At 41.2% G+C, this 23062-nt stretch overlaps 1 protein-coding gene across 11 annotated transcripts in view; it reads right to left on the bottom strand.

Moving 5' to 3' along the window:
* ESRRG (estrogen related receptor gamma) overlaps nucleotides 1–23062 on the bottom strand; it is a 620659-nt gene that overhangs the window by 526229 nt on the left and 71368 nt on the right. For 2 of the 11 annotated variants that reach the window (XM_059413332.1, XM_059413337.1), the window contains exon 1: nucleotides 7546–7710. The exons of 8 other annotated variants lie outside the window; for them this stretch is intronic. In XM_059413332.1, coding sequence (XP_059269315.1) covers nucleotides 7546–7640 — 95 coding nt within the window. In that variant the 5' untranslated portion in view covers nucleotides 7641–7710. Of the gene's footprint in view, nucleotides 1–7545; nucleotides 7711–23062 lie in introns of those variants that run through there. One more of the 11 variants, XM_059413341.1, reaches the window with a different exon arrangement.

Here is a 23062-nt window from a genome sequence, read left to right on the forward strand (position 1 = left end):
ATGACCACAAATGGTGATATTTTATTATTACTTATTTAACTATTTGGGGGTGATTATTTTCACAGTAATGGATGAAAGGGTCGTACATATCACTTTCACAAACAAATGAAACTTCAGAATGGAATCCCATTCCCCCCAATGGCCTGGAAATGCTCTCATTGTTTAGGAGAAGAGGGTGTCATTCATTGCATATTAAACATACACTCTCTCTGTTTCATTGGGGATGCTCTATTGTGCAATAATTGGTCCCCATTGTTACATGCACAATTTGGCTGCTCAGATATAAAAGTAAAACCTCTTAAATAGCTATCTTCACTGATAGCCTTAGGCACAGACTGTCCCCCGTGGCCAGGAGCCCGCAGCAACCCATGACTAAGGCTTTGGCAGGGAGGGGTGGATGAAAAGGGGGTGCCCCTGTAATCTTTGATTTATATTAGAAAAAGCACCCCCTGAAACCTCATTAGCAATACTGAGTGCTGCATCTGGTCCCCAGCGAGGACCTTCTGCCCAGAGTGCAGCCTGGTAGGGGAGGGGCCGGGAGCAGCCCACGCGCCCAAAATGGGAGGGGGATGGGGCAAGAGAAGTGTTCCTCCCGGATCTTAGCCATTCCCCCCACAGGAGCACCGGTTCTTCTCTCTGCAGCGCCTGCCCCCATGCCCCATGTGACACCCGCGCTCCATCCAGCCCCTTCCCAAACCCGCGATCCCAGGGACCGTCCCCCACAGAACTACGGGTGTCCCTCCAGCCCTTCGAGCCCAGACAATCTCTGAATATGGAGTTCACTCCCATTTCTCCCATATTACTGAAATCCTCCCTTTCCAACTCAAAAATCCTTTTATGTCAAAGTCCAACTTTGAATTTTTTTTTTATTGTTTCCATACATATCTTTTTGAAATGTCTTTGTTCCCCTTGGTCTGTCTCAAACTGTGCCACTCCCGACTCTGAAGTCCTGATCGGCCTGAGGGGACTTTTCTCCACAATTCGGCTTAGTCCTGTGAACCACCGGGGGGCGGGGGGGGGGGGGCTGGCACATGCAGGAAGCATCACGCCGGCCACAGAGCAATTAAACACATTGTCCCACCGTCCGGGTGCTGACATCTGAACCGCTGGGACAATTGCGGCTTCCCCCGAGACAAAAGCCAACTTGCTCCCACAAAACCTTCTAACGCAGGTGGACAAGGGTGGGAGACAGCCCAAGGCACAGGAGCAAGGAGTCAGCCCTTTCCTTGTCTCAGGTGGCGTTCGGGGCTCTATGCACAACAGCGGGCTCACCACATGCTTCCTGGGACTCAACAACAGGGGGGAGCTGTTGGCCAGCAATCCAGAATGAACAGCCCACTGTAGACAAGAGCATGAAGAACGGGGCTTCCCTGCGCTCTATGGAAAAAATGGGAAATAATGTCTTCTATCGACACATTACTTTGGTTTTTTAAAAATTCTTTTATTTAAATTCAGTTTGCTAACATATACTGTATTATTAGTTTCAGGGGTAGAATTCAGTGATTCGTCAGATGCCAAGGCATGCGATGTTCATCACATCACGTGCCCTCCTTAATGCCCATCGCCCGGTTACCCCATCCCCCACCTGCCTCCCCTCCAGCAACCCTGCTTGTTTCCTAGACTTAAGCATCTCTTACAGTTTGGTCCCTCTCTATTTTCATCTGAGTTTATTTTCCTTTCCCTTCTCCTGTGTTAAGTTACTTTGTTTTTTAAATACACTGAAAGTATCTGAGAAGGTTTTCTAATTCAACGCCAGAGTCTCCTTGTCAGAGGGAGGACCATACAGAGCAGGTTAATCCTGAGTTCAAATCCCCGGGGCGCGACTTTGGCCAGCTCACTGACCGTGCCTGGGTCTCAAACTCACCACTCTTCAAGTGAGACTAGTCATATCTACTTCATTAGGACTGCCTGAACAATTAATGGGTGATATATAAAAAGTGTTTCATGCACCTGAAACAAAGACAAGGTTGTATGTCAATTATATCTCAGTTTTTAAAATGGTGTTTAGTAAAATGCTAATGCACTTCTAAAATAATGAATGGCTACTGTCGTTACTACTGGTCTGGGCAGGTGGATAAGGGCAGCTGAGGAATGGGGCCAGGCTTACTCAGTGCCCATCCAGAAGCAGGCCTGTCAATGGTCTTCAGACAGTTTTCTCCACAACGCCAGACCCTTTGATGATCTCCGGTCACAGAACCAAGATATACAGAGAAGAACACTCGCTAGGGCCTGCCATATTTAACAGGATGTTCAGGTTTAACACAAAAGTTAAAAACTTGACTGAAGTTAAAACTCAGGTGACGGTGTGAAAAAAATGGAAGCTGGAGGCAGAGCTATTCCAAAGAAAGACTAAAGTACTTCTCAGAATTTAAAGGAGACCAGAAAGTCTCCCTAGAAGGTGCCGTCACACTGGAGCCTCTGCCAAAGGGCCACACCCCATGATTAACAGTATCTGACAAGAAGTCAATCAGTCAGCATCACGGGATTTCCTCTTCCACGGCCACCCTGCTCTTTGTTAGCTCTCTACAAGGGAGAGCTAAGTTGAGCTAAGTTGAATCCTAGCTGGAAAACACAAACCACTAGAGAAGACTTCTCCTCCGAGGTCAAAGACATCACTCCCAGGCTGCCTGCCTCTGGGCCGCAGGCTCAGCATGTTGGGTAGAACCGGGCAAGGCATTGACACAAGCCTCCAAGCCCCTGACTCTGCCTCCCAGTGACAAAGAGTTCCCTCTCCCTTTTACATCTGGTCTCCTGAGAGTCATCGTGAACACCCAGATGGGGGAGAGATTTAACAGGCCCCCTTCACCTTTTTTAAGGGTGTTTTCAGGACTCTACACGTTTTGTTTTGTTTTGCTTCTGATTTACCTAAATCTAGTATGAGTTCTCTTTCAAAGCCTTTACACACATGAGCTTTACCCTATTGATTTCACAAACTTTTAATATGTTCTCACTCGGCAACCTGGTACATTCCGTTCCTGCACCATGAACATAAGCTCCCACAATCCGAAGACTATCTCTTTATTTTTCTGTTTACTTTTTAGCCCTATCTCAGTGCCTCCCGAATAGGAATATTCTCTAACCAGTGATCGACATGACTGTACCAACTCTCTCCGAATCCCTGTAGCCTGGGCTCAATGGGAACGTAAACTACAGATAAACCACACACACACACACACACACACACACACACACAGAAAACACAACACTCACAGGAGAGGAAGGAAGAGAGAGAGAGAGAGAGAGAGAGGATGACAAGAGCTACTAGTTTAATTCCAATATGGAGGGACATCTCCCACAACACATATATTTGGCTTCCCATTCTTGGCCTCTATTTCACAAGAATTAAGACACTATTTTCCTTTAAAGTTTCAGACTAGTGGTCTCAAAGTGAGTTATATAAGTAGCAACTGAATTGGACTGGTCATCGAAGAAGAAAGTCCCTGAACTGGGGGCTTCAAATTCTGTCTCTTCAGCAGGTTGGCTGAGAAAGTTCTGAAATCACCACCTTGTCTACGGTCTACGGTCTGATGAAGAAGAAAACCGAGAGGACACTGTGTTATCTCGACACTCCCTTTTTCTTCCTTTCCACATTCACCTGCCTTCCAACTGGAATTTTCTCATTCTTTTCAAATTATTCATCTTACTACTGTGGGATTTAATAAGTGGAGCTGTTGCTTTAGTTAAACTTTTATGGCGATGAGTTAACAATCAAAAACTTTTTTTTTTTTTTTTTTTTTTGGTCAACTGATGAAAGTCTTAGTTTCGAAATATTTCAGGATTTTTCCATCAACAATTAAGTTTTTTCCTCTCCTATGAAATATGTTCACAAGAATAGTAAACCTCTTACCTAAAAACAAACAAAAAACAAAACAAAACAACAAAACAAATATGAGATGGGACATCTGGGTGGCTCAGTCATTGGGTGTCTGCCTGCAGCTCAGGTCATGATCCCAGGGTCCTGGGATCGAGCCCTGAATCAGGCTCTGCCTCCCCAGCTCCCTCTCTCTCACTCTCTATCTCTATCAAATAAATAAATAAAATCTTTTTAAAAAGTCCTGATATGGTTTGTTTTGATGATGAGAAAAACTGTTAATTAGAGCGCTCAAGGTATTTCTCCAAGGGAACACACTATGAGCACGTATTTGGCTTGGGATTCAAACCAACCTAATTTGACTCTAGAATCTCCTCCCTTTATCTGTGTGAGGTACACAGTGGTGCCCAATAGATGCTGTTGCCCATATTCCACTCAACCCAAAGGGAGGCTCAGAAACTTGCTAGGCTGAAAGGAAAGACATACCAGATCAAATACTTTAATACTAAGCTCTATTCGTAGCTTCTGGCAATACATCCCACTGCCCTAGAGTATATTCAGATCCTCTGTTCTACACTGGGCATCCTCCACAGCTAGGATAATCTCCCATATTCGTTCATGCTCTCCCCCTCCATCCTGACTTTAAAGACTCTGCAGAGAGTAGATGCTCAGTAAAAGCAGGGAAATTTTGTCATTTTTTTAATAAAAAAAATGAAATCCCAAAGACCCAGGGATCTCTAGCTAAGAGGCCCCACAGTCAGAAACACTGAAAAAAGATCATAGCTGACACCACAGTTGGTGAAAGTAACAGCCTACAGGCTGTGCCAACAGCCCTTTCCCTCACTGAATCCCTCCATTATTTTTCTGATACAAGGCAGCAAATGCATTAAATCCTTTAAACATTCATTGCAAGTTTGTACATAAAGGTAGTACATTTTTAAGAATTGAAAGAATGTCTACATACACAATCACATGCATACACACACACCCATGGATATAGAACATGGTTCATGGCTCGAAAAGGATGAGACTCGGTAGAGACTTAAAATAGGCATTTAATCTAATTGATCTCGGGTGTAATAGCAAAGAAGCTAGCTATGTCCAGATTAGATCTGAGAAGCAGATTTTTCCATCTTCCACATCTCTGGGAAAGATCAGTCTCCACGACAAGCCCAGCACTGAGAGCATTTGTTTATTGTTTCGACTTTGTTTCCTCCCGGGAACATTAAGTGGTCTCGAATAGTGGAAAGTAAACAGGCATCTGACTGTCACCCTCCCAGCTGGCGGACTCAAGTATCACAGCTCAGGCCCACACCTGCTTGGTTTCCTACAGAATCTCCACTTCAATTAGAATTAGATATTGGTCTGTGAGTCTGTGTTCTAATTTTACTTCTTATTTTAAATCTTGCTTTGGCATGCAATATCTTTTTTACATTCTTTGAAGGGAATAACTATGCTTGTCCCAAGAAATCATCAAGATTCTATTCAAAGCAATGCACCCAGTGGGTTCTCCACTGACATTTTATGATCTGGAATCAGCGAGAACAGGGCAGTGTTCTATCATTCGACTACGTGGCTGTCATCTTTTTGATGATTCCTGATAGCATTCCATTTCGGTCGGCAAGAAGCCATCACTTCACTAGGTGGGCTCATTCTAACCACAGATATGTATTTCTGCTTTGATAAAATGGAGAATTATTTATATTATGGATAGCTCTCCCTATTTGTTTTTCTTGAATCACTCAGCTATACAGTATGCTGAATGACATATAAATATAGAAATTATGGAAATAGAGAAAGCATTTTATCCAATGCAGATCCTGAGTTGCTAAAATTAGTTGCTAAAATTTCTCTCTAGGGTGTCATTTAAAATCTAACCTTGTCCCAAATAACTGACCACCAATTTCTTTGATTCCCAAGAAGGAGAGAGCCCTGCAGTACAACGCAGGCCAGAGCATTTGCTGGATGGGCTGGAGGCATCCACCTGGGGGAGAAGTAAAGAAAACATTCACACACACACACACACACACACACACGCACACACACACACACACGCACACCCCTGATCACACACATACATGCACAAAGGCACACAGTCTACCCTGTGGCATCCAGGAGGAATAAGAGAACATACCCATGGAGGGACTGGCACCCCCTTCACCCCCATTTTCTGTGCCAGCACAGCCCATTCCAAAATAGTAAACATGAACTATTGATGCAGGTGATTGTAAACAAGTAAGTTTGGAAAGGTTTCTAATTATAAGCTGTCACAGCTAAAATTAGAAACCTGGTCACTTCACCAAAAAAAAACAAAAAAAAAAAAACCCAACTACAACAAAAGAAACAAACAAACAAACAAACAAACAAACAAAAAACCTCTCCAAAAGGGTTTATTTAAATGAGAGCAGCCAGGAAGCAGGAAGCTCTGGTTGGCAAGGACTGATGAGCTCTGGTGACACAGCCAAGTAACTGCTGTTTATCAACTCACCCCCTGGACTGTGAGGTATGCTTCCGAAGTTCCTAGTGAAGAACTTCCACAACTTCCATCCATTGTCATGGTATGCCCCCACCTTCTCTAGACTCAGTTTCCTGATCTCTCCCCCTGCATCCTCAAAAATATCACCTCATAAATTCCTATTTCTCCTTTTGCTCCCAGCTCCAGTTCAAAGGCAATGCCAAACATTAAGGATTTCTTGGCATTCACAAGCATAGAAGCATAAAAGAACGCTCCATAATAATCTATGTATGGATGCGCAAGCCCCAGCATTCATTTAGAAGACACCTCATGCATCTCCAGGGCAATCACTGCACTTTCCCCTCCTGGACACAGCAAAGTGGACACTCTCACTGGTTGCAGCTAACATGGGCCTCAAAAACACTTTCTATAAATGGAAAGAAGGAAGCTGGGTTCCATTGCAGAGAGAGGAAGGCTCTCTCTCTTCCATTTACACAAACAATATAAAATCACCTGACTCCACCTGAAAAGTCTATGTCATTTTCAAAACCTATCCATAACAAATGAATATTACATAACTTATCTCTAGTTAACCAAAATTCTCAGCCATACTTCCTGAAGTAAAGTACATCACTGTTGACCCTTTCCAGTCTTACGAGAGCCAATAAAGAATCTCGTGACAATGGTGTTCCTCCACACTTTTATTAAAGAGCCATTATCTTAAACCAGAGTTTTAAAGTTAGCTATTTTTGTCCTTATTTTCATCACTCTCATCTCAAGCCACCTTCTCAGGATAAAAGGCAGAAAAATTAGGTTTATTTGCACCCACATCCTGGCTCTTAAAAACACATATAGATGGTAGTTTAAGTCATATTTCTAGAATGTTCTTTCTATAGACTGTGCCCATATGGGAACAAGACAAAAACTAAGAACTCAACACGGAGAGCTAGAGATCGATTGTAGAGGGTTGCAGAAAATAGGGATAATAACCTTTCCTGGATTTTCTCCACTTGCACTATCAGCACCAGCGGCAATCTCATCCCTTCACTCACACCATCACCCAGAGTTCTGAACAACCACCACCACCACGACGAAAAACAGCTGCCGGATTTAAATTTTAACTTTCTCTCTTCAATTTCTAGAAAGGATACCAGGAACATTCACACAGCCAAAGGCAAGAAAAAGGAGAAAGAAACCAACTACAGACCCTTTGACTATTACACCCTGGATAATCTTTCAGACAAGACTTAGTCAATTCTCTGAATAAAAAAATCATCACCTCTCAGCAGAACTGGGTAGCAGACCTTGAAATGCAGACACTTGAGACATTTCCTCCCCCTCCACAGGATGACCAATAGATCCTTCTGAAATCATCCATCTGCTAACCACCTTCCCTTTGGCTGAATGGGAATTCCTACCCAGATTGGCCCCTGTGATTAGCCTCTTGAACACTAGCTCTACTGATACCTGAGGCTCTCTGGTTTACCTAAGTTTCTCAACCATGGGGCCCCTCCCACCGTCAGCTGCACCTGATTTTATTCATTAACTATAGAACTACCCTAGAAATATCTGTGAAATGACTCCGTCTCATCCCACTCCAAGCTCATTCTATACAAAATCATGTGGCCCCTTCTTTGATATCTTTAATCCACCTCTTAATTTGTTCCTAATATAATCCACACACTCACTATTCCAAACCTAACTCATACATCCCATATCCCTCATCTGACCTCTATCATGTTACAGACCAGACATAAGGTGCAAAAGAACTCCAGATCACTTATAAAGAGGCATACACTCATTGACTATAATTGACACATAAAATCCCAGGCCATTTTCATATTTTCTGACTGACACTTTAAAAAAAAACAAAAAACAACCCCAGCTCCATGGGAAAATGGACTTCCTGCTGAAAGCCTCAGCAAAACAGCCACCAGAATAACTCACTGACACTGGGTTATTAAAATCCCTGACAGGTATTACCTAACATGTTGGAAAATTATTCAGGCACATGTGTACACATATATCTACCTTCTGCGTTTGTGTGCTCACACACACACACACACACACACTCACACACATTTTTAGTAAGTACTCATTAAGCTATCTGAGATATTAAAACTAATCACGGCAGTTTTCCTTTAATGTTATCCTCAGCATAAAGAGAAATGAGCCCATTGTCATTTATTTCAAAATCATTCTTTATAAAAAATAGCTAATCTCCAAAAGCACACCTGGTTTATTGAAGTGAATACAAAGATGCAGCATATAGCCTTAATGTGCTCAGCTGGGAAAATATATTTTTTAAATGAGCATTTGTTAGGGCTTTATTTGCAAATGCAAAACTATCCAAGGCACTCTTTGTGCATGTAGGGATTTTTCATTTCAAAAACCACATTAATATAGGAGGATTCACATCAAACACTAACAGCAACAAAGAAAATTAACCCCTGCAGGACTGGAAAAAAAAACCCCACAACCCAACAATAACATAATACCAGGTTAGAGGACATTCAAAACCCAGGAAAGTATTGACAAACCCTGAAGGGCCTCTGGTAGGCATTTTTAACATAACACTGTTCCAGCAAAACCTCCTGACTAATATATTTAGAGTGCAAGTTTCTACAAAGTTGACTCAGGTCTTAAAACTGGCAGAAAAGGGAGAAGTGCTAGGTTAAATATTAGAAAGAAAAGATCACCCATTAACCACACTTGGGAACTTCCAAAGGAAAGTCATGGCAAGTCTAGAGCTTTCCCTAGTCTTCTGAGATGGCCAGTCTCCATGAGGAGGCACGAGGTTGCCCCAGTTGCCAAGGAGGGGATATTGGAAGGCTTTCACAACAAGGCCATGTGGGAAGGAGAGTATGGCTCTTGGCCATGTTAGTTGGGTGTCTCCTAGATACGATGGCAGGTGTCATTTTTTTTTTCCATTTGATCAGGGAATGTAATACATCTTCAAAACAATTTTCACCCAACTGGCCAGAGATGTTAAAACCCAATCCTGAAAGAATCTCTTTGCTACTCTCCCTCAGAGGTACACTCTCCAATCCTGCTTTGATTCTTTTGAAATATAGAATTTTCACCCAGATGTCTTGGGTCTGTCTGACTTTTCACTTTTCTGTATTTAAAAATAAAATAAAAAATACACAGTTGGTATATATTGAGATGCTTTTCCATTAGTGACCTAAAGTAAAAGAAAATAATTCTGCTGAATGGCAAGCTAAACACACAAGACTGGCATTTCCAGTGCTGGAAACAATAATGTTTATGGAGCTTGTCGTGATCTGAAAGGGTTAAGGCATGTCTTCACTAGAAGGAGTTATGTCAGGAGCCACTGACATCCTGTGCTGTGCATTTCTTTTCAAATCAAATCTAAAATTAGTGCTAACTTTTTCTACTTATATCCTAAATGGATATTAGCATAATAATTGGAGGGGTTTTTTTTAACCTTTTAATTTTATATCCACATAGCATCCAGCACAGTAGCTAATATAAAAGGGATGATCAATACACAGGTTTTGAATCAACTGCATGAATCAACTTCCTGGCACTAGATCAAGGAAGTCATGCTAGACAAGCACACGCACAATATGTTACTAACTCCCCGGGTTAAACCCTTCAATGACTCTCCATTACCCTCCTTTAATAAAGTCCAAACATCTTCTGCTTATTTAGCTCCTACCTACATTTCTAGCCTCATCACTCAGCAACATTTTTGCAAGTGTTGGGGGAATACAGTAACAACAGAAGTAAAATAGAATTTTGTGAGTAAAATCTTAAAAGCAACACAAAATGGGATCAGAACAGAGAGATATGCAACATCATTGGAAAGAGACAAAATTAATCCCTAGTTGATAAGATTTGATGTAAACTGACTGAATATATTAATTTATGTAAATGAAGGCTGTGTCCTTCAAAGAGAAGGTAGAGTGGTGAACCATGGGATGTGGCATGGAGAAAGAGTATTAATCAATACACTTATTCACCTCTGGTTTCATTGGTAAGCCTCTGCCTACAGTGTGATGGTTGCATCACATTATCTACCATTTGGTCAATCTAGTTATCACTCCTTTAATTTCCTACTTACCCACCAATCTTATAATTATGATGTGATTTCTTTAGAAATACTCATATTTAAGCTATACATGTGTACATTCTACTGACTACTCTCTACTTGGATGTCTCACAAAAACTTTAAATGCAGCACATCCAAAAGTGGTCTAGTACCCCCAACCAATTCTTTTTCCAATGTTCTGTGTCTTAGCAAGTGGCATTGCCATCCATCCACACAAACCAGAAACCTTGAGATTCTCACATTTGATCAATTCACCTTATTCCAAGCACCAAGTACTATCAATCCTAACATCTAGATATTTTTCTAATTCATTTATTTCTCTCCATCTCTACTGTCATCACCCAAGTCCAAGTTATAAATATCTCTTAGGAGACCTTGTTCCTACTTTCACAGGGAGAGTATTTTGAAAATAATAAATCATAATCCTTCGTACCTATCCACTTCCACAGATGAGCATGAGGATAACTGTTCCAGTGGGAGAAGGACTTGGACATGACCAGGTAGAAAGAGCACACCTCTTAGCTTTGAGTCTCAACGCTTATTTATATGACCTCTGTAGAGAAAAGACTCAAAAGTTAAGCCTTAAAGAGTGCAAGAAAGGGAATTCTCAATTCAAGATCTTTGGCTTATATACTAGATTTTTGTGTTTGACTACAGGCCAAGAAAGAGAGAGTGAAGAAAATGCAACTCGGGAGAAAAAATCTAGCCAACCTTTCCAGCCCCAAGTATTGAGGAGGAAGGCCAGAGGCAGAGACAGCAGTAGCAGAGACCATGAAATATGTCTTGACTCACTTCTCTGGAGTGAAGACCTGGAGCAGGTAGGTATTTAAAGAGTTGTTCTCCACTTCCTGTTTAGGACCATCTTGCCAGGTGCTCCCCAACTCCCAAACTGGAGCAACCTATCAGAGTGTAAGTTGAAGGAAACAAGGGTAAGTGGAGAGGAAGACTGAGTCTAGTGACCTAGGTCCTTCGGCTTTAGTGTAGTATTGAAGTGCAGAAGGGCTGGTGAATTCTGGGGAGGGACACGGGCAGTCACAGCTGGTGCTGGCTAGGGAGCCTACCAGGATCCAGGGCTGGGGGTTGGTGGGTACCATACTGGAGTCTAGATGGAACACAGAGCCAGACTTCAGTCATGATGCCATAATGCCAGAGAGAGCACAGGGGCAAACGAGGCAGTGAAGAGGACCCAGGCCCTAATCGAGCTGAAATACAACAGACAGTGAGTTCAAGTGGCAGGGAGTCAGTGGCGACTAGGCATACAATGAGCTACGACTCCCACAGAGGACAGCAGTTAAGAACCCAGAAAGTTACCTTGATCGAGACCCATATGCAAATGCCAGGCACTGGAAGCTTTCCCATTCCACCAGGCCATCTTGGGGAAGAGACTCGGTGGATAACTCTGACTGGGTGCTTACCTGGAAAGGACCATTTTTAATGAAAGGAAATGATTTAAAACTGGAAGAGATTAGGATATGAAGTATTTCCCCTGCTATTCACTAAGAATAGAAGCTTCCAGTGTAAGTAAATTTTCTGCCTGCAATACACACTGTCCCTCCTGCGATCTGCTATCAAGTTGTAGCCAAAATGGTGTTTTGACAATGGGTATCTAATTGAGCCATGTGGATTATGAAAACCCTTCCAAGGTTTTCTTCTGCCCATTGGATAGAGATCAAAATCCTTAATATGGCCAATAAGCCCTTCCTATCAGGCCCTGCTATCAGGCTCTCCACCACCACCTCCTGCTTCATCCAGCTCCCCTCTCACTTCAGTGCACTATTCCCCAATCATAATAATGGTCTTCAGAATTTCTTGAACTTGCATACTCTCAGCCTATATTATTACCACCAGAGTCCCTCCCCCACTCCAAATTCCACTCATCCTTTAAGTCAGAATTTATATTTTCTTCAGGCAAGCTTCCTCTGACTACAATTTTTAAATTCTAAATTACATTAAAAAAAAACAAACAAACAACTAATTTCATGACTCCAGAGCCTTTATGATCCCATTGTGAATCTCAAAGAAGCAAGAAGGAACGTGCACCATTTCCTAAACCTTTCTACCTGGAACACCTGTATCTGTCTCTGAGAATCAGTACCTTCAAGAAAGCACTAGGTAAATTCTGACTCATGAGATTTACAGAACCAAGACTCGGGTCTTTTCAAAGAACAGAGAATAACTAAAGTTGAGAAGGCTTCTTAGAAAAGAGAAGAAATGCTTTTCCCATGATGGGAAAATTCCCATGTTGAATCTCTCTTGAGGAGGTGATAAACACGGTAACAGAGCATGAGAGGAAAAAGGAAAGAATATAACTGGTGTGCCAATGGCCCCATCAAGAAGTTCTAGAGGTGCCCAGGTAGAGCATTCACGATCTTCCCGCTGTCCACTGCCCTGTCCCCAATTCCATAGCCCCCAGCTGCAGCCTGGGCTCCGAGCACCTTCTCCTCAAGCTATAGGCTGCACTAGAGTAGGTTCCAATCCAGGGAGATCAGCCAGTGACACTCATGAGAAGTCAACAGCAGCCATTCTGACAACCAGAAGACAGAGGTCACAAAAAAAGAAAGGAAGGCAGCATGAGGCAGAAAGGGAAGTGAAAGCTGGTCTTCTCTTCTCCCACCTGTGAAGACCATATGCTCCAGGACAGAGGTGGCATCATTCTGGATAAGCAGAGTAAATAAACCTACAAATAGCATAAATATGAGAAACTTGCTATCAGAAGATTTATGGCATTTTCCACATGGCACAAACCTCACTGTAAGTTAGATGTGCTTGAACCCCATTCAAGGGAATTTAATAACCAAGATGTCAAAGAACCTTATTAGAAGGCAATCTTACCTGTGTGATCCTCTGACCTGGACCTAAAGGATCATCTAGAGTGACATGCCAAGATATGTGAGCCAGGGTGGTGGAAAAGAACTTTTGGCAACGCAGCTTAATAAATGGAGTTTTTGGCCCAGGGAAGTTGCTGATATAGTAAAACTAAACATGGTCCAACAAAAATTAGGTTACACATGAGAATGATCTTGATAAAATATAGTCCTTCCCCAGCAGAGCTACATTATTGTCTATTAGACGGGACAGGCCAGATAACCTGTGCAACTTTATCATCTAAGGTCCTAGGTCATGAGGGGACAACTCAAGTTGGAGTAACAAATGGGAGTCAGACATTCTGCATGTGAATGATTCCTCATCTGGAGGTGGCTGCCAGGAAGGCCAAGAGAGAGAATCTCCTCCTGCTTGAAATAAACTCACAGAAAAGCTGATGATTGTGGATCAGTGGAAGGAATGGCAACCTCCAAATCCCAACACTCTCAGAATAGCAGGATCATTAAGGGCAGCAGGAGAAGATCGAGGCCAAGCACCACTCAAGCAGAGGTGTAGATCCAGTAGCCACATCTCCCCTGCTCGGTTATCCTCTGTCTCTTCCTCAACATGCTTGTTTATAAATAGTCACAACAAATGGGACCCTCACAAAAGTGAATCAGTCACTAAGTGAATAATCAGGAAATCTGGGGGTAGTCATGGCCTAACTCACTATGTCACTAGGTTCTGAGGGCCTGTGTACACTATTAAAAGACCTTTCTAAGGCTCCACATGATAAAAACAGTGCCATTTAAAATGACTGCTCTGGTCAAGGAATATTGCTTTGGCCGTCAGGTGGTAAGGAGCCAGGTGTGGAGAAGAATCATGACCAGAAGAGACTCCAAGGTAGAAAGAGACTTTTTTTTTTTTTTTTTTTTTTTTTTTTGTAAGGTGCGCATATAGGCTGACAAAGAGGAAAGAAAGGAATGATGGAAGGAAGGTTTTGTAAAAGACTTTTTTCTTCCTTATTTCACATCCAGGATCTAAGCCCCGACGCACTGGCCAATGAGCTGAAGTCAGCAGTTCTAAGTCCTCAGGTGGTTCTGAGACAGGAGAGAAAGGCGTGGATAAGGGGGGGCAGGGGAGTAGGTAAGACTGGGTCATTTGATCATTCTTGGTCTGAACCAATGAGGGTTTCCCCTTCAGGTCTTATCCTGAAGAAAGCTCCAGGCAACCTCAGGCTGATTCTTTCCTTGTCACTTCTCAAAGGTGAATCAGTTCATGCTTATGATGGCTGGCTCTGTGCTACTGTTGAAGTTAACATGAACCTTCTAATTATAAAGAACAGGCTTCTTGGGCTTCTCCAGGCAAAAGCTGAGAGGAAGCCAATGTTATTTTTGCTGTTACTGCAACATCCAAATCATTTTCCATCTGCTAGAGCCTCAAATTAAAAGGGCAGTGATTAGGAGTGAGCACAAGCCCACCAGCATGTGCCATCACTTACTTAGGTTTCTGAGACAGTCACTGTGCCATTTTCAGGATTGAGGTGACAGAGAAAAGCTTAGCTGCATGGGCTAGGACTGACCTAAGAGACAAGCAAGACAGCCAGGTCATGTACGGACTGTGCTTTTAAACAGCTAAATGGCGTCCTGCAAAAGCAACTTAACCCATCAGGAGTTCTGTTTCCCATCTACAAAATACTCAAAAGTATGCAAAGCATTTGGAAGAAAGTCCCCTGTTAGAATTGTTTCAGTGGGCACAGGAAGGCCTGCTTTGTGGACTCCTAAGAATACATAAGAAAGTAAAATGGAAATATACTTTCGATTCTGAGATTAAATTTTAAAAACTATACAGAAAGCGTTTATGCAACATTTGAAGAAGTGTCACAGGATGCACTGGGGTGATTCAGAACAGACCGAATTTCAGATCTGGTAAGAAAGTAATCTGCACGTATCCAAAGACACTGGGGCAACCATGAAACAGACACTGGGACAAGTTTCATAGTGACTGAATGCATCAACATCAAGGGACCCTCCACCTGTAAATTATTCCAAATGAATTCCTCGCTACAAGGGGAGTCCCAACCATATATCACATACATGGTACAATGTCACTGTCTCACCCCCACTTTTCTAAAACGACCCAAGAGAGATCTGTGTGTTCAGAACCAGGTTCTTAAGAACATCTCTGAGGAAATATCCAAGAGTCCTTCAAACAAACCATAAGCTCGCCTTGACTTGATGAAACGTTTCCAGTAAGTCCCTAAGGGGTAACTGGCAGTGAATGACCAAATAAGGTCTTGGAGAAAAGGAGAGTTGGTTATGGATGTGAGGCAAAATAAGGACCATAACCTGGTTGACCGTGAGAGTTAACTACAGCAGGACATTCCTTAAATGGTTTCTCAGAGACACTTTGGGGCAGTTGGTTCAGGAATCCCATGTCTTCCAGCCAGAATCCACGGACTGATCACCCTTAAGCACTAAGATGGCTCTTGGACATTACAGGACTTTTGATGAAAATAGAGAGGCCACCTGGAGATGAACATGGAGAACAAGAGATCCTTTACTTTCATCTTCCTTCACTCATTCTTCCTCAATCAGAGCAAACTTACATGTCTAAAAGCAGTTGCCAAAAAAAAAAAAAACAAAAAACAACAACCTTAAAATGCTGTAGAAAAGTTGTTTCTTGCTGTAGTCATTAGACCTTTACAGAATTATTCAAGAATATTAAAACGGAACTTTTATATGTGTTCCTGAGCTGATTTCTTTGGTTCCAAACGATTTGAGTGATATGATAAAGAAAGAAAACTAAGGGTCTTGTGCCTAAAATATGGTGGTTGTCTTTGCTCTATTTTGTTTTGTTTTTCACTCTGACAATATATTAGAGTCTTTTTGTGTTCTTCCTGAAGCTACCAAAGGGCTGGCTACAGTCATGGGTATTATCACCAGAGATTGGGGCAACATGGTAAGGAGGGGTTGGCACATTTTTCCAGGAGTAAGGGCATTTGGAAACTCCATGGTGGGTCCCCATGGCACAAAAGCTCTTGTGTACGGTACTGCTTTACAAGAAAGGCTCAGCCGATTCCTCAGCAGCTGTGAAGTTGTCAGCCGTGGCATTCTTTACAAAGCTGGGTGGCTGCTCACTGCTGACATGTTCAATTTTGAGCGCTGAAAAAAAAGAAAAACCCTCACTGGAATGTTGAGCTAGGCAAAGATAGCAGATGCCCAAAATGAAAAAGCCCATCATACATCAGGTGCTTAGGAACCTTCTGGAAACTATTGAAAAAACATGAGTCTTTTTCTACTAAGGTTGCACTTAGCCATTTCAGGTGCTTTTCATCCAAATCCCTCAACTTCCCTCTCCTGAACTTTGACAGCCAGACTCGAGATGATCCAATAGGCTATCGATCATATTTTCTTCTAAAGGTCACACTGGGAGAAGCATAAATGCCAGACCAACCGCACACTTCTCTAAGAAAGATGCACATTTCATTTGCTTTCCTATTTAATCTCCTATGGGCTTTCAGCAAGACACGCAAATTATCTTGGAAATGACCATGTTAGGTTCGATCCCACACTTGGGATCATTTTCTGAGGTGTTCTCAGTCTGGAGCTCAAATGAAAGAACAAAAGGCACGTGGCCACCTGCCTAGACTCCAGTCGAAGCACAGAAGACAACTCGACAGCAAGTTTTGGTATCTTCTAATGGAAGAAAAACAGTCTCCCTCAGAGAGTGTTGTAACACCGGTTCCTAGGACTAGATCTTGCCACAACAGTGTCTATTTAGGTAGTAATGACCCGAACAAAGCTAAATGTATGGCTACTGTGGTTATTATAAGGGTGCCTGGCAATAAAATACTATGCCTTAGCAAATAAAGAGACATAGGAGGTGAAAAAAGGTCAGAGAAAAAAACAGATGAGAAATCAATGTCAAAAGAGGTCACTTTATGAGCTTCAAAGGGAGCACCAGTCATTGATTATAATATCACTGAAACAACACAGGCCCTATGAGATCTGAAATTACATTTCCAGTCTGAATTTATAGAACTCACTGCAGACTCTGGTTGTGATTGTAGCCGATTAATGGAAGCCTACCAAGTGAGCATGATTTAGATGGGCACAGGCAGAGGTGAATTTGGTTTTCCACGGTTTGTAGAACTAGGTGCATGATCAAGAAAGGTTTGGAAGAGGTTTCTTCTGTAATTTCAGAGACACCTGCCGATAATAGTTGGAGGCCAGAATGATCTTTCTAGAACACACACCAGATTATGGCACTCCCCTGCTTACAAACCACAGACAGCCCTTGGGGATGGCTCTGAGTCCCTGAATATCAATGTGGGGTAGAGTACCCCACTCACCCCACCCTCCAATCCAAGTCAGGTGTAGCATAAATGAGAAATAATTTAAGACACCAAGATGTTTAGGATGTTTGTTTCATCAGATAATCTACTTTGATTCATGCCCTCTATTATTAATTATATTTTATCTCATTATTGTGGTTATTTTTATGGGTCACCATAAATATAATAGAAGTCTAGATATAAATAAAAACTCGTGTTTATTGAAGGGAAGAAAAGCTGAACTTAGACCTAAACAAAAAACAAAATATTGCAAAACATTTTTACCATTTCTGAGCTGACTAGCTAAGTTGGCTAGAACATGGTGCCTCTGAAATTGTGTTCATGGGTTACACCCTACTGGAGGTAGTCATTTATACAGAAGAAGGCCTTTATGGAAAGCCAGGCTGTTTCTCTTTGCTGGGCTACTGCTTCTTCAACGCATGCCACTCATCAGATAGGGCACTGCTTAAAGGACCATAAAGGGAGACAATGACAGAGCACACTGGCAGCATTGGTGGCACAGTTTTTCAATCCTTTGAACAAGATAAAAATAGAACGACTAGACTACAAAACCCAAAACTCAGGGACAACTTTTAAAACAAAACAGGAGACAAAATTTCCTCATGAATCCGAAACCAGTTGATTGGGCAAACCACCAAGAGTCACAAATTCTACATTGAATCAGCATGGGAGGAAGTCTGAAATAATGGAGTGGCATCTCATGGACCTAAGAACAGGGGAACCTTAAAACAGCCAACAATACTCACTGGAAAGTTCAGCGGGCCCATTTGAAACAATAACTAGAACTGGGAGGGTTTTTTTCCTTTTTAACACCTTGGTGCAAGGGGCCCATCCACGCTAAGTAGGACAGAAAGAAAGAGAGCAGTTTAATTGCCACAACCCTGTCAAGCCACTAGGGTTCCCTTCCAGAGTAGTTCCCACTAATGAGAAAGTGCCATCAACGTTGTGCTGTATGGAATAAAAGATCTGAAAGAAAGAGAAGATCAAAGTGGCAATGAGGAAAGCAGCCAGAAAGAATCTACCATATTTTTGTATACTACATTACACACACACACACACACACACACACACACACACACACAGGAAAAGCTCTGTTTCCTGAACCTATAACTCATTCTAAAAGGTCAGGAAAATTAATTTCACATAAAAATGAACAATGGAAAAGTATCAAGGTCAAATCCCATACAAAGCTATCATAATTACAAAAAAAGAATAGGGAACAGAAAAACATCCCTAGAGACAAAAAAAAGCATGCTGGAAAGACATTCTCATAAAACAGATCAAAACTATAACCTATCATTTCAAAAGAAGCTTAAAGACATTAAGAAATGATATAAAATATAAAAGAACACCACAGTCAGATTAGAAGAATTTCTGAGTATGGTGACAGGACTCAGGAAAGAATTAGAAATAAAAGAAAAAAAACTAACTTTATAAATGCCAACTGAACTGGGAACAAATAAACACAACAGATAATTCCTTAACAAATATAAAAGGTAAAAAGGAGGGAAGGTAAAAAATTTTAAAAAATGAAAGAGATAAAAAGGTTTGAAAAACAAATAGTAAAGATAAGCAAGGAAATTGAGCATATGGCTTAAAGGAGATTCTGAAGAAGGAATCAAAGCGAGTGAGTATAATGAATACTAATGACTATAATTCAAGAAAATTTCCTGAAATTTTAAAAAAAGCTTGAAATGGCCCTGAATAATTATACTATGTACCTGACAATACTAATCCCCCCAAAACCAATACTGACACATGTTCTAATAAAATTCTTTGAGTACATGACTTACAGTGTAAAGAAAATTAAATTATCATCAGATTCTTCTAAAGCAAAGTTTTAAAAGGAAGAAAATTAAGTTGCCTATTTGATATCCTAGAGGAAAGAAAATAATTTTATATCCAGCAAAACTGACTTGCAAGTATAAAGGATTCAAACAAACTGTTAGGGATATAGGAGTATTGGAAGGAGTATTGTTCCCAAGAGTGTTTTCTGAAGCACATACTAGCGAATCAGCTTCAGGCACTCAAAACAATTAGAGAGACCATCAACATAAAGACTAGTGGTGAATATTAAAATACATAGTTGCCTGTGAAATTAAGATTAAAAGTATGCTAAGAGACAGAGAAGCAGAGTACCTAATGGCTGTATGTTCTGACAAGTTACATACAGCACAGCTATTCACAGCTATTTTAAAATGAGGGAAGGACTGGGGTGGGAATATATGGAAAAAAAGTTTTTAATATTTTCAATAACTGCATTGCTACTAGTATTAGTACTGCTCTCTTGAGACAAGTATGTGGCTAACATGGTTTAAAACAAGGGGATAACTATGGGCTGTTCTAATTCCGTTATCCTCTATCCATGGCAATCAAGACTCTTGAAAAAGGAAAGATATATTAGTGTAATGAAGAAGAGGTTATATAAAACTCAGTAATCCCAAATCTCAATTGGAATATCAATATGAATGCATAAATTCATAAATCATTTAATAAAATATAGATATACTCATAAAATATAGGTACATATATTTAATAATAAGTAGGTAGATGGATAGGTAGATCGATCGAACAATTGATCGAACCCTAATTCTGTCCTCCACAAAGGGTTAAAAATGATGAACAACCCAGCAGCAACAAGCATCCTTAGCACCCAAACTAGACTTGGAAAAACATTTCTTACCTAAAGAAATAAGGGTTCTTGGAAAAATGGCCGATTCCACATCTGGGACAGGAAATGTACAAGAGGAACTTGGAACTGTATTATCAGACAGCAGGGAAGTTATCAAAGGTTTTTAAGGCAATGACAAAAAGACTTGAGATCCAACTTGAAGAGGTCCTCACTATCTAGAGCGGGACAATATGAGCTTCAGTAAGAACTACCTTGCCAGCACCACGTACAGTCTTGCCTAAGGAATCAAGCCTGAGTGTGATCCAGTCTCTGGATCCAGCTGCCTACCTGCAGAAAATGCAGGGGCAGGGAAACGGTTAGAGCGCACTATGAGTAGGTAGTCAGGAAAACTCAGGCTCAGGGAAAGTCTATAGGCCAAATGGTCCAGGTTCCTCAATAAACTATAAAGAGATAAAAGGGCCTGAGGAGGAACTTACAAAGTGAAAGAGATTTACAAGGCATATCCTTTTTTTTTTTTTAATGGGCAAGACTAAACTATAGCATCTGGGAGGCACACTGGGTGATGGGCATATTTCTAACAATATAATGAAATGATTATTATAATAGGATAATGATTACTTATGGGGGGTACAAAAGTGTGATTGGGAGAGGCTTATGAGTGACAAAAGTCTAGTTTTTGTCCAGGTTAGCACATAATACATACAAAATTTTTCTATACATATATACATACACACACACACACACACACACACGTAAGATTTTATACAATATATATGCAATACACAAATTTGTAATACTTAATCAGGACCTTCATTTGATTCATATAGTTTTTCTTTTTGTGTTTTATTTACAATAAAAATATATTTTTTAAAAAACTGTGTTTCTCACTGTCATCCAGTCTCCTGCTGAGAAGGCATCACAAAACACATGGTTGAAGTAGAAAACAATGCTAGGAAATGATGACTGAGGTCACACTGTGAAGGTCAACAAAAGTCTTTGCAGAGTTATATTTCATTAGGAAGATAACGTAGATCCACTTCAAGGTTTTTATGAGTCCAGTGACTTCCCCTTTCCTATGAACTTCGTTTTTTCTTTAAGATTTTATTTATTTATTTGACAGAGAGAGATCACAAGTAGACACAGAGGCAGGCAGAGAGAGAGAGGGAGAAGCAGGTTCCCCACTGAGCAGAGAGCCCAATGCAGGACTTGATCCCAGGGCCCTGAGATTACAACCTGAGCCAAAGGCAGAGGCTTTAACCCACTGAGACACCCTGGCGCCCTCCTCTGAACTTCTTAATGTCTCCATCATTTACTTGATTTTCATACTTGTGTAATTAAGCGGAGGATGCTGAAGGAAAACGATGCAAGATAAACCGTGACACTAACACTGTGGTCTTCAGTGGGTGAAGGGGGATGGCCCATCGCCCTGATCATGGTAGAGGTAGCCTCAGCCCATGTTACTGGGATTTAATACAGACCTACTCATTGTGTTCCATCCATTAAATTAAGCTTCTCCGGAGCATTTGCTTTTCCAAGCATCTAAATTACTCTCTTTCTCAGGGAATATGCCAGGACTCATGAGAAAAGAGTCAACTTTGAGTTACAAAATCAAAACGAGATTGAACACCAAAGAGAGAGAGACAGACAGACACCAGGGAATAAATGTCTCTGAGTTTGCCTGAACAATCAAAACAGATTTATAGGTATCTTCCTGAGACTGTAAAGAAGATATCCCTTACAAATGATTCTTTTATACCTATTATTCTATTTTAAAATATACCAAACTTTCACAGAGAGGCTATCATATTTAGTACGCTAAATATTTTTAGTGACCATAAAAAATAATCATAGAGATTCTGTGGCTTGGTTCTTTCTTCCCCCAAAAGGTCTCAAATTCTTTGACTCCAAATTATCCATCCAGTGGGATTTTAAGGAGGTAATAATGTGTAAAATCCTCCTCGTTCAAGACTAAGACAAAAATGAAGCTTTTAAAATCACCAGTGTCACAGTTAGGATAAAACAGCCTGCCAATCACCAGAGCAGACTTGAGCCCCATATTATAAAAGCACCACTTCTCAGGTCTTTCAGAAACAGATGAAACAATAAATCATAAATAAAGAACAAAATCTAACAACAAGAAAGGGAAAACATAAAACCAAGTAGCTAGACGCTAAATAAGTACCTAATTTAACAGACATGAATAAAACCAACCTCACAACAGCCATCTTTCCCGGGACTGCTTTCCTGCTTCTAATTCAGAGGAAATAAATGGGCTCATCCCAGCCTTAAATATGGAATAAAAAGACAGTTGCGCTGGACCGCAGAAGAGGCAAGCCCAAATTCACAGAGGTTTTATTAAAAACAGGAAAAGGTCAGTCCTCCTTCCCCCAAAGGAATGTCCAGGGCTTGTCAGAATTATTACTCCGAGATAGTTTCTTTATTAAATTCACTGTGCAGAAATAGAAAGACAAGGCCGGGGAGAACTAGAAAGACACAGGAAGTCTTACTTTAGTCTAGCCACAAACTCAATGTAATGCAAGATACAAGGAATCAGCATCCTCTTTACCGAATCTACACGCCAGAGATATTTTTAAAGCCTAGAGCAAGTCCTTAATGAACTAAGAAATGATGTCATTAAATAATCCTTGCTCCCTCGCCAATAACTTGGAAGTGATAGGCCAGGTATAACATTTGCAACAACCTCACCGCTCACCGAAGACAGGGAACAGCCATCTCCTTTTTAACCGACCTTTGCTTCTAGTTACGATCGAGTGTTGTTAATGAATGAGTTGGAGCGAATTTATAGATCGGGGGCAGCCCAGCCCTGCCTTGTTTAGCAAACATTTTTCAACATGGGCAGTCACGGGGAAATCTCAAGTCCAAGTTAAGTGCCAACTTAAAATGGATTCCCGAGACACCCCTGGCGTGCG

Source organism: Mustela nigripes, chromosome 10 (assembly GCF_022355385.1).
Source record: "Mustela nigripes isolate SB6536 chromosome 10, MUSNIG.SB6536, whole genome shotgun sequence".
In the NCBI taxonomy this organism is placed as follows: domain Eukaryota; kingdom Metazoa; phylum Chordata; class Mammalia; order Carnivora; family Mustelidae; genus Mustela; species Mustela nigripes.